The sequence below is a fragment of the Denticeps clupeoides genome, chromosome 14 (assembly GCF_900700375.1).
Source record: "Denticeps clupeoides chromosome 14, fDenClu1.1, whole genome shotgun sequence".
NCBI classification, from domain to species: Eukaryota; Metazoa; Chordata; class Actinopteri; order Clupeiformes; family Denticipitidae; genus Denticeps; species Denticeps clupeoides.
The window spans coordinates 4,223,995-4,240,054 of record NC_041720.1 but is presented as its reverse complement, the minus strand read 5'-3'; the positions used below and the strand labels follow the sequence as shown (position 1 = coordinate 4,240,054).

The following is a 16,060-nucleotide window of genomic DNA, read 5'->3' as shown; positions in this document are numbered from 1 at the left end:
TGTCAATGTATATTGTTATGCTGTAAATCTGAACTAGTTTGTTTTTTAGTGTGGAAAAAAATGTCATCTAATCAAGATTCTTATTGTTGGCCAAACTCATCCCCTTTAAGTAAAGAATTCCTATCCTCTGCCTACTGAAATCAGAGTCTCAACCCTTCTTCCTCTGGATTCTCAAAAAAAAGGAAAAGGAGACTCCGAAGTTATATATATGAAAGTGAAAGTGAAGTGATTGTCATTGTGCGACACTGCAGCACAGCACACAGTGACACGACAAAATGTGTCCTCAGCTTTTAACCATCACCCTTTGTGAGCAGTGGGCAGCCATGACAGGCGTTGGTGCTTTGCTCAGTGGCACCTCAGCGGTACCTTGGTGGTTCGGAGATTCGAACTGGCAGCCTTCTGATTACGGGTCTACTTCCTTACCCACTAGGCCACCACTGCCCCTGTCATTAATCAATGACACAAACACACACACACATATATATATATTCCATATGTGTGTGTGTCATTGAGACTGTGTCCACCCTGCAGTGTGTCATGCTGAATGGTCTACTACTGGTGGTAGTAGCCTAGTGGGTAACAGACTCACCTTTGAACCAGAAGACCCAGGTTCAAATCCCACTTACTACCATTGTGTCCCTGAGCAAGACACTTAACCCTAAGTTGCTCCAGAGGGGACTGTCCCTGTAACTACTGATTGTAAGTTGCTCTGGATAAGGGAGTCTGATAAATTCTGTAAATGTAATGGTCGATGTGAGGTGAGAGCACCACTCTCCACCACTAGGTGGCTCTACCCTGTAAAGACGCCTCCTGTCTAACCCTTCGGGCCGCTGCCCTGGGACAACCTGCCTGTCAGTTTTTTCTTTCGTCTCTTTTTTTATCTTTAGAATTAGATTCAGTCCCCAGATGGGGCAGACTCTGTCTCACAGTGACCCCCTTGAAACGCAGCTCTCTTAGCTCATCTCCTGGGCAACAAATGCGATAGGTCATAAGAGACCATTTCACCCAGTCTATGCTTTGCCAATTTCTGTTTCATTCTGTGGATGCCTGTTAAAATACACAAAACACACAAAGCACACACCACTGTGACTATACCAGACAGAGAAGCAGGGCATATAGCATGAAGGAGTTGAAATGGGACCCCTGATATGAAATTAGTGGACACAAATAGGGAAAAAATAGAGGTCAGAGGATAAAAGTGCCGCTACCTGAGGTGGGTTCACACTGCTATGGATCTACGTTTTTAGGATCATTCTGATCATTTGGGAATTCGCTGCATTGATCCTGCTGGTTGTTTTAGTGAAATCGTTGTTACTTCCACTCTTCTGCGCAGGCCCCAAAAAAGTGGCAACACGCTGTGAAGAGTCCGGCGGGCAGAGAGCAGCGTTCCGACTGATCTCCAGGGGTCTGAAGTAAACAAGGTCGTCCGAAGAAAAAAACTCTCACACTGAAACAAAGTCGACGTCAGACAGAGCCAAGCTGTGTGACCCACTTCAGGCCTACGTCACCGTGTACAAGCAGCCGTGTGTGTGTGTGTGTGTGTGTGTGTCACCCAGCATTAAAATGTGAAACAAAAACACTGTCCCAGACAATAGTGCCCCTCATTACTGTGGAGACAGGGGTCCTGGGGAGGGGCTGTACCCCACTTTCACATGACAGGGAGGAGATAGTCTCTCTCTCTCTCTCTCTCTCTCTCTCTCACACACACACACACACACAAACCATTCAGCTTTCTGATCTTACAAAGACATTCCATACCTGATTTTTTGTCCCAAACAAACTAGCAACTTCAACTCAATCCTTTTACATTTGCTCATTTTACATCGCTAAACGAAACCTATTAATAAGGGTCATGGATTCATGCCATTTTGTTTGATTATTAATGAGTTACGGGATTATCATCCTGGCTGCTGTTGTCAGAGCGCTCGACACAAATCCCACATTCTAAAACTCAGCTGAATGTCTAGATTCGAGACTGACAGTCAGGCCTGGTACTCATTCCTCCAAATGTTTCATGCAAGAAGACAAATGTTCAATTATATTATAATATTCAATTATATTAAAAAATATTTAAGTCGATAATACAAATTTTATCTGGACTTTGAATTGAAAGATACATATAACAATATAAATACATCATGATAGCTAAATTTAATAACAATACTGGCTCATATTTTCTCCATTTACTAATCTCAGTCTTTTTAAAATGAACATGAGATAATAATTTAAGTCCAGACTCACCCCACGCCTCCTACTCTACTTCCACCTTACTCTTTTCATAACATAGAAAATATGATCATAGGCATAAAAAAATAATAAATACAAAACTGGTTAACAATTTGTTGAAAGAAATTAAGTTGCACGTTTGCCTACTTAAACTAATACCCAGTGGGCTAGACACTCGACTCTGAACCAGACGAACACAAAGTCAAAGGTAAATGCCATACATGTAAAATGTAACCTTATGTATGTAAGCCATGGTAATAATTATAAAACAACATAGAAAATGCATGGTAAATACTTTCACTCATATAGAATAGAATTGTAATGCTTCAATGCACAGAATACGCGTCAAAGTACGCTACACCTTCCTCCATTTTAAAGATTTCACGTGACTAAAATCCATGCCGTACAGAGAGGAGCTCTACCCTGATTGGTCCATACGTTCACCATGTGAGAGTTCAGCCAATTGGAATGCGGGTCGCTAAAATTGCGCCTGAAATAGACCCGCCTCCGTGGAGATGTCCGCCATGGCATAGAAATAGAACCATGGAGTGGGAACTTTGGGGCGATCTTCGTCGCCATCTTGGAAGTGCTCATATGCCGCATATTACGACAGTTTCTATAGTGACGAAAAGGCGGCCATTTTTGTCGTATTGGATCGCAAGGTCCAATCCAGTGTTCTGTTTCAGTAGTCAGCTGAGCCTCAGCTGATCGGAGGTGGAAATAGCCGCTGCCGCTGCTGCTGTTGCGGGGTGAACAGACATGGCCGATACCGTGGCTGATACTAGGCGGCTCTTCGCGAAGCCCCAGGACCTCACCGACGCCTACGGCCCCCCGAGTAACTTTCTGGAGATCGATGTAGGGAGCCCCGAAACGGTGGGCGTCGGGCGGAACAGGTTCACCACCTACGAGATCCGGCTGAAGGTGAGAGTCGCCGCGGGGTGACCGCACAAGCCCGCACGACGTCTTCCAGTTTACAGGTCCCGCGTCGCGCTGAGGTCCCTTCTCGGCCCACCGGAGCCCGTGGGCGCCGAACACTGACACGGTGACGTCACGGCGACCCGCGCGTGTCTTCGGTTGAAGTTTTTCCGGGAAAAGTGGGAGGAGGCGGGTCACGCCCACCACGCCCTTGAACCCATAGGTCACCCCACGGGCGCGGGGGTCACTTCACCGTGATCCTGTGTCAGGATAACACGCCTCATCGCCATGCATGTACTCCCTGGTTTCAATAGTGTGGACATTAAGAGGCTCTCTTTTTAATTTCTTTTGATTACAAGGGGGCGGGGCAATCCTGGCCTGTAGTGAAACTGCTGTGGGCTTCTGCAGAAAGTGGAAGTGAGGCGTTCACCGCAACTGTGGATCTGGCATTAGTGTTGGCGCTACACTTCCTGTCTGTGTGCTGTGCCAGGTCAAGTGAGATTTACAGAGAAATCAAAAGTTAGGCCAAGCAAGACAGGTAGTAGTCTAGTAGGTAACGCACTCGCCTATGAACCAGAAGACCCAGGTTTAAATCCCACTTACTACCATTGTGTCCCCGAGCAAGACACTTGACCCTAAGTTTCTCCAGGGGGGGGCTGTCCCTGTAACTACAGATTGTAAGTCGCTCTGGATAAGGCCGTCTGATAAATGCCGTAAATGTAAAATGTAAAGGTAAGTACAGCTTTTTAAAACATGCCTTTCTTTCTTTCTTTTCTCTCGCTATGAGTGCTAGACTAAGAGAGAAAAGAGAATATTTGGGGAAATGAGCAGGTTTAAAATACAGCTCCTGCCAGATGCTAGGCTCCATTTCACCTCATCAGCATCTATCTTTCGAATTCCCTCTCATGATAATTAAAAAAATAAAAATCTCCTGATGGCGGTGGCCATGAATTGAAAATCACATTGACCAGGAGGAACAAAGTTGAAACATAGAACATGGACATGTGAGACAATGTGTGAGGAACCGATTAAGGTAACCTCGAGCCAACGTACATCCACGTATAATCAAAACACGGTGGAGACAGAAAACCTTGTTAACGTGTCTTCAAACTACTCTTATAGTAATATATATTGTAATAGTCTTACATTTTACCTAACTTATTCATTATAGCAAAAACCTTCCATTTCTCTCCCCACCAGCTTCTATGCAGAACAAGTAGTGTTGGTTATACTACACATTGCCAATGTAGAAATACAGATAAATATTAGTTATAATCTCTTAGTTGGTTTGTATCGCCACCATTGTGATGACTGGCTACTGCGTCTTGGTCAAGTTGGGTCCCTACAACCCCAGCACCGTCCCCACACACTGCTCCAAGGGTGATGGTTTAGAGCAGAGGACACGTTTCTTTGTATCACCGTGTGCTGTGCCTGCTGTGTATCACACTGACAATCACTTCACTAGGACAATATCTTATCCAACTTACTATGTAATGATCACACGCATGAACGCTCAGATGTGTGTGCATAGACCTTCATATCAGCAAGTCATCCATCATGCTACAGTTTACACAGGAACCAGCAGTGGGGCAGTGGTGGCCTAGTGGTTAAGGAAGCGGGTCTGTAATCAGAAGGTTGCCTGTTCGAATCCCGATCCCACTGAGCAAAGCGCCGTCCCCTCACACTGCTCCCCGGGCGCCTGTCACAGCTGCCCACTGTTCACTCAGGGTGATGGGTTAAATGCAGAGGGCAAATTTCACTGTGTGCACCGTGTGCTGTGCTGCTGTGTATCACATGTGACAATCACTTCACTTTTAGCAGCGGCCATGTTCGTATATTATGCCGCCCAGTTTTATTGGCAAGAAGCAAAAGCTAAGCGCTTTAAGCACAGTCAAAATAGGCTATTTCGCCATGAGGTTCGCTCAAGTCAGTCCATATGGTAAAATTAAATACACTTACTGGTGTAGCATCAACTAGCTGGTTAGCATTAATTTACAATTTACTGGCGCACATATGCTAATTTAGCCACATTAAATTAGTTATGTTACACATTAAGCTTTATTGAAAAAGAAATAACGTTTCTCCGGAACCTGGTGCTACATGTCACATTTGAACGATTAGACTAAGTTACATGCTGGCAGAAAAGTGTCCGACACCGACAAACTGGGCTACACAGGCAGTGCAAGATCTTTTAACAAAAAACATGTAGACAACAATGAGCTAAACAGGTGAAATGAATAATAAATGTGCAAATACTGCAGTGTAAAATGGATCAGTACATGACTAGATAATATTATTCAATATAACAGAGGTAGTGCGAGTGTGTGTGTGTGTGTGTGTGTGTGTGTGTGTGTGTGTCAGACCAGAGTGGAAAGACCCTGAGTGTTCAGGTGTCTGATGGCCTGTGGGATGAAGCTGTTGCAGACTCTGGAAGTGGGGCCGGCATGCGTCGGTACCTTTTTCCGAATGGTAGGAGGGTGAAGAGTGCATGTGAGGGGTGTGTAGAGTCCACCACAATGCTGGTGGTTAAACACGCAGGGACGGTACTTTGCCCCTAAATCATACAATATAACGTAATATAAGGGGCAGTGGTGGCCTAGTGGTTAAGGACCCTCACCTGTAATCAAAAGGTTGCCGGTTCAAATCCCGATCTGCCAAGATGCCACTGAGCAAAGCAGCGTACCCATACACTTCTCCCCGGGCGCCTGTCATGGCTGCCCACTGACTCACCAAGGGGCATGGTTAAATGCAGAGGACACATTTCATTGTGTCACCGTGTGCTGTGCTTCAGTGTTTCTCAATGACAACCACTTAACTTTCACTCGTACTGGATTTGGCCTGCAATAAAGTAAATAACCCTTATTAAATCAAATGTCAGCGGTGCATTATTAAATGTTTTTTACAACTTGTTGAACATGCGCCTCATGCTGAGGGTCAGATCATGAAAACAGGGCCCCGTGCCTACGAGCCGCTTTCTTTTCATCACGTCGTTCACCACCTTCTCCACACGATCTCCACCCTTTCGTCAAGATGAAGACGAACAACTTTTCTGCCCTGCCTTCTTTATCCAAAGACGGCAGAGATATCTGCATAAGAAGCGAACACACCGACGCACTTATTACATTACGTGCAATTATTCGCCCGTTTCTGCGCTGCCGTGATGGGCCCCTGACGGACGCCGTGGCGTTCCCGCCACTCCCCGGCTCCTGCAGTATAAATACCCGAATCGAAAGCTAGCCGGGGCTGATTAGCGCGTGATAATTAGCATATGCGTGTAATCAGCATTATTGTGCGCGTCTGGGACCGCGCTGACCCTACTTAGCATAAGAGTGCCCCGCTCATCCGCACGCAGTCGCTCCCTCGCAAATAAAAAAAGGAGGGGGGGGGGGAAAGGCGGAGTTAACGGAGGACTGCGAGGGAGGCGCCGTCCACTCTTCCTTCCTCCTGGCCGCCGCTTGTCCCCGAGAGCTCTTAACTTCCCCGAGGGGCCGACCGCCGCGCCGCGGCTCCGTCCTCGCCGTCCCTGTCCGCCACCGTCCCCTCATTAGTTCTGTCGCTCGCATCCCTCCCCGCTCCCCCCCACCACCGTGCCTCGGAGAGCCGACACCGCTGGACCGCAGAAAGAGCTTAATCCCCTCATTGAGAGGAAAAGAATGAAGGAGGACTTCTCCACCCCCCCCATTCGTCGTCCTCCTCGCCCCCGTCTCACGCACTCTCGTGACGGTCAGTAAGCCAACTGGAACGTCGCTGCCTGATCTGTATTGTCCCCGTCCCCTCTGTGCGTTGGTCGGGGACACGGAGTCAGACGAGGGGGTCACACCGAGGACTCGTCATCCAGCTTGTTGACACCGATCCATAGGAAAAGTTTCCTTGCATGAAGTGGTCACCGCGACTCTTCTCTCTGATCCGGCTCAACTTTATCCTTGTGTGTGAACGCAGGAGTTTGTTTACCACTGACTGCACGCGTGTGTGTGTGTGTGTGTGTGTGTGTGTGTGTGTGTGTGCGTGTGTGTGTTTAAAATGGCCTGTCAGCCTCAGTCAAGTGTAATCCTCGCTCGACAGCATCCTCCCCGACAGCCATTCTGATGTTAATGCCGCCACGGCGCATGAAGGCCACCATATCCAGCCGAAATGACAGAATCAAAAGTAGGAGTTGATGCGGGCGCAGACAAAGCGGGGGGCAGCGAAACGACGCCGGGGCGGGGTGGCGGTGGGTAGACGGAGCGAGGGGTGATGGATGGAGAGATGAGTGCTCGGCTCCCATTGTTCCTCTGCTTTCTCGGTGATGCGCCGATGCTGCCATTGTGAATCGCGGTTTTTCCAGCACGGAGAGACTCTCGTAGCTCTTAAACCTGACTTCGTCCCGCCGCTAAAAGCTGATGTATAGCTCTACCTGAAGGTGACCCCCACCCCAGCACTCCCCGGCGCGCACTAATGAACGCCGGCTTTGTCTCCGACATGTATGCATCTCAAATAGGTGCGTTTTTTTTTTTTTTTTTTTTTTGGCCGGGCCGCCACGGCCACCGCGCCTCGCTGGAGGAAGCCATGAGGAAGCTTTTAACGGCGCTGAGCGAACGGACGGATGAACTCTAAAGAGCACCAGCACCTTTAAAAGCCGCAGCCACATCACGCCGCCCGGCCCATTTCAGGCTGGATGTGAAATGGATCTGATGGCGGCTCTAGTGCTCTCTCTAGTGCCTTTATTTTCCGCCCTTACCCCTCTCCTCCCGCGCCGAGGTCACGCGGTTCCGCCGCTAAATAACAGGGGACGCGCCCGACGGGGGCCCCGTCCAGCCACCCGGGGCCGGGGCGCGGATTAAACTCGCGACGTGCGTGTGGGAGGTCGCCTCGGGGTCACGGTCAGGTGACTTGATGCCGTGCCCGTATCCTGTAACCCAACCTTCCGCACCCAGCGGTGGGTAAATGGGGGATATTCAGCTAAACTCTGACTTACTGAGGCCTTAATTACGGGGTGTGTGTGTGTGTGTGTGTGTGTGTGTGTGTGTGAAAGAGAGAGACTTAGCTGAGAGTTTTCAGCACCTAAACCAGATCTCCCATAGACAGAGAGAGAGAGGCGGGTTGAGAGAGTGACTGTGAGGCGGGTAAAGAGAGCGAGCTGGGTAGGGAGCGAGAAAAAAGCGAGCGGGTGCGAGGCGAGTAGAGAGAGTGAGGCGGGTAAAGAGAGCGGGTGCGAGGCGAGTAGAGAGTGAGGCGGGTAAAGAGAGCGGGTGCGAGGCGAGTAGAGAGAGTGAGGCAGGTAAAGAGAGCGGGTGCGAGGCGAGTAGAGAGAGTGAGGCGGGTAAAGAGAGCGGGTGCGAGGCGGGTAGAGAGAGTGAGGCGGGTAAAGAGAGCGGGTGCGAGGCGAGTAGAGAGAGTGAGGCGGGTAAAGAGAGCGGGTGCGAGGCGAGTAGAGAGAGTGAGGCAGGTAAAGAGAGCGGGTGCGAGGTGAGTAGAGAGAGTGAGATGGATAAAGAGAGCGGGTGCGAGGCGGGTAGTGAGAGTGAGGCGGGTAAAGAGAGCGGGTGCGTGGCGGGTAGTGAGAGTGAGGCGGGTGAAGAGAGCGGGTGAGAGTGAGGCGTGTGAAGAGAGCGGGTGCGAGGCGGGTAGTGAGAGTGAGGCGGGTGCGTGGCGAGTAGAGAGTGTGAGGCGTGTGAAGAGAGTGGGTGCGAGGCGGGTAGTGAGAGTGAGGCGGGTGAAGAGAGCGGGTGAGAGTGAGGCGGGTAAAGAGAGCGGGTGCGTGGCGAGTAGAGAGTGTGAGGCGTGTGAAGAGAGCGGGTGCGAGGCGAGTAGAGAGTGTGAGGCGGGTGAAGAGAGCGGGTGAGAGTGAGGCGTGTAAAGAGAGCGGGTGCGTGGCGAGTAGAGAGTGTGAGGCGGGTGAAGAGAGCGGGTGAGAGTGAGGCGTGTGAAGAGAGCGGGTGCGTGGCGAGTAGAGAGTGTGAGGCGTGTAAAGAGAGCGGGTGAAGAGAGCGGGTGAGAGTGAGGCGTGTAAAGAGAGCGGGTGCGTGGCGAGTAGAGAGAGTGAGGCGTGTAAAGAGAGCGATTGCGAGACGGATAGTGAGAGTGAGGTGGGTGAAGAGAGCGGGTGCGAGGCGGGTAGTGAGAGTGAGGCGGGTAAAGGAGGCGGGTAGTGAGAGTGAGGCGGGTGAAGAGAGCGGGTGCGAGGCGGGTAGTGAGAGTGAGGCGGGTAAAGGGAGGCGGGTAGTGAGAGTGAGGCGGGTGAAGAGAGCGGGTGCGAGGCGGGTAGTGAGAGTGAGGCGGGTAAAGAGAGCGGGTAGTGAGAGTGAGGCGGGTAAAGGAGGGCGGGTAGTGAGAGTGAGGCGGGTAAAGAGAGCGGGTGCGAGGCGGGTAGTGAGAGTGAGGCGGGTAGTGAGAGTGAGGAGGGTGAAGAGAGCGGGTGTGAGGTGGGTAGTGAGAGTGAGGTGGGTGAAGAGAGCGGGTGCGAGGCGGGTAGTGAGAGTGAGGCGGGTAAAGAGAGCGGGTGCGAGGCGGGTAGTGAGAGTGAGGAGGGTGAAGAGAGCGGGTGTGAGGTGGGTAGTGAGAGTGGGGGTGGTAGTGGCCTAGTGGGTTAGACACTCGCCTATGAACCAGAAGCCCCAGGTTCAAATCCCACTTACTACCTTTGTGTCCCTGAGCAAGACACTTAACCCTAAATTGCTCCAGGGGGGGACTGTCCCTGTATCTACTGATTGTAAGTCGCTCTGGATAAGGGCGTCTGGTAAATGCTGTAAATGTAAATGTAAATGTAGTGAGGTGGGTGAAGAGAGCGGGTGCGAGGTGGGTAGTGAGAGTGAGGTGGGTGAAGAGAGCGGGTGCGAGGTGGGTAGTGAGAGTGAGGTGGGTGAAGAGAGCGGGTGCGAGGCGGGTAGTGAGAGTGAGGCGGGTAAAGAGAGTGAGACGTATACAGACAGTGATAGTGAGACACAGAGAGACCGATGTTTGGACACACAGTGAGACAGTTCAAGAGCATGTGAGACAGGTTGCGAGAGGGGAGGTAGGTAGGGAGAGAGAGAGAGAGAGAGAGAGAGAGAGACAGAGACTGGTATAGAGGTCGAGTATGGAGATGGAGAGATGAGTACATACGGCTCTTCTTCATCGATGTTCCTGCAGTGAAAAGGACTTGGAGTGGGTCTCAAGGGCACAGTACTGACTTATTATAGCAGAGAGACAACCCACAGCCAATTAGGAGCAGAGTTGTGTACACACACACACACACACACACACTGCAGGTTCATTTAACTTCCTGCCTTTATTCCATTTGTTCATTTACTCAGTCGTACATTCGCTATTCTCATGTCCTCCGCATATGTCTGAATATCGACCGTCTCGCTTCTCCGCCGTCCCTCGCTGCCTTTTGCCTCTTGAAGTTGGTCTTCAATGTCAGCCCCTTCAGTGCTGCCCCTTTCCCTCTTTTGTGTTTGAAAATGAATTTCCATGAGTGTGTTTGTGCGGTCTGCTCGTTCTCCAGCTTTTGTATCTGAATTTTGTTTATTACTTTTTTAAAAACGGAGCGAATTTGGACGGGAGGAAAAGTGTGTCTCTCGTAGTCGCTTACTCACATCGTTTCATAATACTGTCCATTTTTTAAATGGCCTTTTAATTCAGTGGTGAAACTGTAAAGAATTACTGGAACTGGCACCAGTGGAAATATAGAGGAGGCATGATGATGATGATGATGATTACATTTACATTCAAGGCATTTGGCAGACGCCCTCATCCAGAGCGACTTACAACGTGCTTTCAAGTTACCATCGATGAAGAGATCAATTCTGGTTCACTAGGACCCCCAACTATGAATACAATCTTTTTATTTCACTCTGTTGTAGATTCTGTACACAAGTTCGACAGCAAGAAAGTTACAAATTTAATCCAAATTTTCTTTAATATATGATGATGATGATGTCGTCGTCCATCTGTCTCCCCACAGACCAACCTGCCCATCTTCAAGCTGAAGGAGTCGCGCGTCCGGAGGCGCTACAGCGATTTCGAGTGGCTCCGAGCGGAAGTGGAGCGGGAGAGCAAGGTGAGCAGAAGTCAACGAAGGTAACGTGGGAACGCACCGCGCCAAGTCGTAACCTCCCTCCCTCTCTCTCTCTCTCTCTCTCTCTCTCTCTCTCTCTCTCTCTCTCCCTCTCTCTCTCTCTCTGTGTCAGGTGGTCGTGCCGCCACTCCCAGGCAAGGCGCTTTTCCGACAGCTCCCCTTCCGAGGAGACGACGGGATCTTCGACGACTCCTTCATCGAGGAGCGGCGGCAGGGCCTGGAGCGGTTCCTCAACAAGTGCGTCACGTGACCCCCCCCCTCCCTCCCGTCCAATCAAACGGCTTTCACCTGTTCCGTTTCTTTAGTTTTTTGGGGTTTTTTTTCTCGTCTGCTGAAGTCTCCTCTCCCTCGCCCCCCTCCTGTAATTGCCTGCAGAAAGTGGCCAGAGGCCGAGAGAGCATCAGCCGCTGCTTCCTCCCGCATTTGTTTTACGCTAAGACGTGTAATTAGTGATAATTGCGAGCGAAATTGCGCTCCCGGTGTTGTGTGCACCCCTGCGTATTTTTTGATCCGAGGTGCGGCTCCTGCGCCGCGGCGAAACAATAAAAGTTACGGCGCGATGGTAATTATTTGCTGTGATTGCAGACTTTGCTATTATCTCCGTTTCATGTGCAAATGCGCGGCTCCTACCTGTTTGAATTCGTAATGGAGACGCTGGCGCGCCGCGCGATTGTTTGCGGGGAGACGGGAGGCTCGGGTAATTAAGATTTTGGAGAGAGATTGTAAATTAAATGTCATTGTTCGATGTTAATCGTTTGGAGGTCATTGGTGTTCTTTTACAGTGTGTGTGTGTGTGTCGGTGATTTAAGTAGAAAAGTAAAAGGGGCGACTTTTTCCAAGTGTTTAAGCGTATTGTGAGAGTTTACTTGAGTGCACTCATGGTGAACTGAAACATCATGGTGTAACATCATGTAACATCATGGTGTTGTCGAAATGCTGAACTCTGATTGGTTCCCCCAGTTGCGGCGTTTGGTCTCTAAAGACTGTTGTCAAGCTTACAGTTGCAAATTTCAGATGTTGCCTGCGAGCATTTATTACACCAAATTCACACAGAAATAATGTCTTTCCTGTGTGTTCAGAGAGTGAAGGTGAAGTGATTGATTGGCATCGTGAAACACAGCAGCACAGCACACGGTGACACAACGAAACGTGTCCTCTGTATTTAACCATCACCCTTGGTGGCAGTGGGCACCATGACAGGTGCCCGGGGAGCAGTGTGTGGCACCTTGGCGATAGGTGGGTAGAGAGAGTGAAAATGAGGCAGGTAAAAAGAGCAAGAGTGAGTGGAGTAGAGAGAGTGAGTAGAGTAGAGGCAGTGAGAGTGAGGCAGGTAGAGGAGGCGGGTAGAGGCAGTGAGAGTGAGGCGGGTAGAGAGAGTGAGTGGAGAGAGTGAGAGTGACGCGGGTAGAGAGAGTGAGGCGGGTAGAGGCAGTGAGAGTGAGGCGGGTAGAGGCAGTGAGAGTGAGGCGGGTAGAGGCAGTGAGAGTGAGGCGGGTAGAGGCAGTGAGAGTGAGGCGGGTAGAGGCAGTGAGAGTGAGGCGGGTAGAGGCAGTGAGAGTGAGGCGGGTAGAGGCAGTGAGAGTGAGGCGGGTAGAGGAGGCAGGTAGAGGAGGCGGGTAGAGGCAGTGAGAGTGAGGCGGGTAGAGAGAGTGAGTGGAGTAGAGAGAGTGAGAGTGACGCGGGTAGAGAGAGTGAGTCGAGTAGAGGCAGTGAGAGTGAGGCAGGTAGAGAGAGTGAGAGTGAGGCGGGTAGAGGAGGCAGGTAGAGGAGGCGGGTAGAGGCAGTGAGAGTGAGGCGGGTAGAGAGAGTGAGTGGCGTAGAGAGAGTGAGAGTGAGGCGGGTAGAGAGAGTGAGAGTGAGGCGGGTAGAGGCAGTGAGAGTGAGTCGGGTAGAGGCAGTGAGAGTGAGTCGGGTAGAGGCAGTGAGAGTGAGGCGGGTAGAGGCAGTGAGAGTGAGGCGGGGAGTGAGAGTGAGGCGGGTAGCGAGAGTGAGGCGGGTAGCGAGAGTGAGGCGGGTAGCGAGAGTGAGGCGGGTAGCGAGAGTGAGAGTGAGGCGGGTAGCGAGAGTGAGAGTGAGGCGGGTAGCGAGAGCGAGAGTGAGAGTGAGGCGGGTAGCGAGAGTGAGAGTGAGGCGGGTAGCGAGAGTGAGAGTGAGTGGAGTAGAGAGAGTGAGTCGAGTGAGGCGGGTAGAGGCAGTGAGAGTGAGGCGGGTAGAGGCAGTGAGGCGGGGAGTAGAGGGAGTGAGAGTGGAGTGAGGCGGGTAGAGACAGTGAGAGTGAGGGGAGTAGAGACAGTGAGAGTGAGGCGGGTAGTGAGAGTGAGGGGAGTATTGAGAGTGAGGGCAGTAGAGACGGTGAGAGTGAGGCGGGTAGAAAGAGTGAATATATATATAGATTTTTTTTCATAATATTCTTAACATGTGTTTCTTGAAGTGTGGTTCCATTTCTGTTTTGTATGGAAGTTCGAGAGAAAATATAACATCATTGTTGCATATAAGACGTAGCCCATAAGAACCCAAAGTCAAACCTAATCATTTATGGGTCTTGCTTTTTTCTTTTTTACATTATAGAACAAAACACAGGACTATGAAATAACACATGTGATGAACATGTGACGTGTGTGAACAGAAGGTAGCAGACAATTTGAGATTTGAGTCTCCCCAAATCACGGAGCTTTTGCTGTGACTGGAACATTTTCACACTCTTGTCTTCTCCCCACCTTCTTAAGTTGGGCAACAGGGTCTTGAAGGTTTATGCTGAACACTTTCTTATCACTCATTCGTGTTGATGAGCATCTCATCAAGCGGCTTTTTGAAGAGATTCATCAAACATACTTCACGTTCTCCTGATACAACAAATACTGAAAATGATTCTTGCTTTGTATTCTTCAAAATGGCTCCGTCTTAGTCTCCATTACCACCACCGAGTAGGTGCATCCAAACGTATGACTGGTAGTGTATGTGGTAGAGACAACATGGGACAGTGGTTGGCCTAGCAGGTGAGGAAGCGGAAGGTACCACTGAAGTATGCTGTTCGTGTGCTGTTCTTGCTGTGCAGGCCAGTCACTTCACTCTTACATGGCCACAATATAGCGCCAATATACAGTACAGGCCGTTTGGACACCTGCTCATTCATGACCATTTACGTTGGTAGATTCTCACTGAAGGCATCAAAACTATGAATGAACACATGTGGAGTTATGTACTTAACAAAAAGTAGAGACCCGGACTCCACAGTCACCGGACCTGAACCCAATCCAGATGGTTTGGGGTGAGCTGGACCAACAAGTGCTAAACACCTCTGGGAACTCCTTCAAGACTGTTGGAGAAGCATTTCAGGTGACGACCTCTTGAAGCTCATCGAGAGAATGCCAAGAGTGTTCAAAGCAGTAAACAGAGCAAAGAAACTAGAATATAAAACATGTTTTTTTGTTAAGTACATAACTCCACATGTGTTCATTCATAGTTTTGATGCCTTCAGTGAGAATCTACCAACGTAAATGGTCCTGAAAATAACGAAAACACATTTAATGTGAATGTGTGTCCAATCTTTTGTCCTGTACTGTATATAATGTTACAAATGTCTTAATGTTAAACTTAATGTACAACTTTGTAACATTATTGTTTGTGTTAATGGTATTTTTCGTCCAAAGTTACAAAAGTGTTAATATAAACGTTTAACTTTGTCATGGCATTCCATTGTGAATCGATGCTTCATATCATGTGACGCGAGGCACGTCACTCACTTTCTTCTAAGATAGTAATGTCATGTGATGTTGCCCCCAACCTCAAAAATTCAAACATTTTTACATTGTTTTTTGTAATATTCGTATTGTAATATTTATTTCAATAAAATGTGGTTGTTTAAGTCAAATGGAATATTATGGTTTTGTTTTGTTTTGTTTTTTTTCAACGAATGTAGGCGTCACGGGTTTGATGTTCGCACAGGTTCTCTTCCTGACATCAACGCTGTATCAGGAGGAGGCTTGAAGGAGACTTCATTCATTCTTTCTTCTTCCTTTCCAGAGTCGCTGGTCACCCGTTGGCGCAGAACGAGCGCTGTCTGCACATGTTCCTGCAGGATGAAACTGTGGATAAGAATTACACACCTTCTAAGATCAGACAAACCTGAGAGCACCGCAACCCCGCCAACCGGAAGAGCGTAACCACGCCCTGAGCCGTGACTGAGGACCGACCCCGCCCGTCGACAGCTTCACCTCCCACAGAGTTTTAACGTGAGCCTGCCGCTCAGATCTTCACTGATGACTTCTGCCTTTTTCACAAGCGTCTGAAGCGCCACTAATGAGCTCACCTCGTCCTTCGTCCACTCAGAGAATGTTCCCTCAGCGTTGTCATGAGGTGCCAAAAATAACCCCCCCAAAAAACCCACCACCACCACCAGCCACAAACCACGTGTCCCTTCATCACCACCCCTGCAGATCCTGGGCGTCCATCATCTGGCGCTGCTCTGGAGACGCCCGAACGCGATTTTCTAATGAGAACTCTGTGAGAAACGGTCCGTCTTGGTTTGTATGCTGCATGTTTGGACATTTGTACAAAGCGCCGCCATTTTTTTTATTTTGAAAATTTTCCAATAAAATGGGACGAATACACGAATCCTGGTGGTCAAGTCCTCTGTATTCTGATGTATCAGAAATTATACAGTCTGGGTTGGTAAGCCGTACCGAATCAGCCAATCACTTTGCAATATGTTCACGACACTTAGAGTGCCGTGTACGTCACAACAAAAAAAAATCATTTAAAAGGAGAGAAAGAAACCGACAATTTCCTTACATTATATATATATGTCTATATTTAATACATATATATATATATATATAACAGTAATACACGTGTGTGTGTGTGTGTGTGTTATACGTGTTC

General features: G+C 49.3%; 1 protein-coding gene across 1 annotated transcript; it reads left to right on the top strand.

Annotated features, from left to right (window-relative positions):
* Nucleotides 1-2,907: 2,907 nt before the first annotated feature.
* snx3 (sorting nexin 3) lies at nucleotides 2,908-15,793 on the top strand. Its single transcript, XM_029002750.1, has 4 exons — nucleotides 2,908-3,147; nucleotides 11,066-11,161; nucleotides 11,292-11,416; nucleotides 15,203-15,793. Exons 1-4 carry the CDS (start codon nucleotides 2,986-2,988, stop codon nucleotides 15,306-15,308), a joined length of 489 nt encoding a protein of 162 aa, XP_028858583.1. The 5' UTR covers nucleotides 2,908-2,985; the 3' UTR covers nucleotides 15,309-15,793.
* The last annotated feature ends 267 nt before the right edge of the window (nucleotides 15,794-16,060 follow it).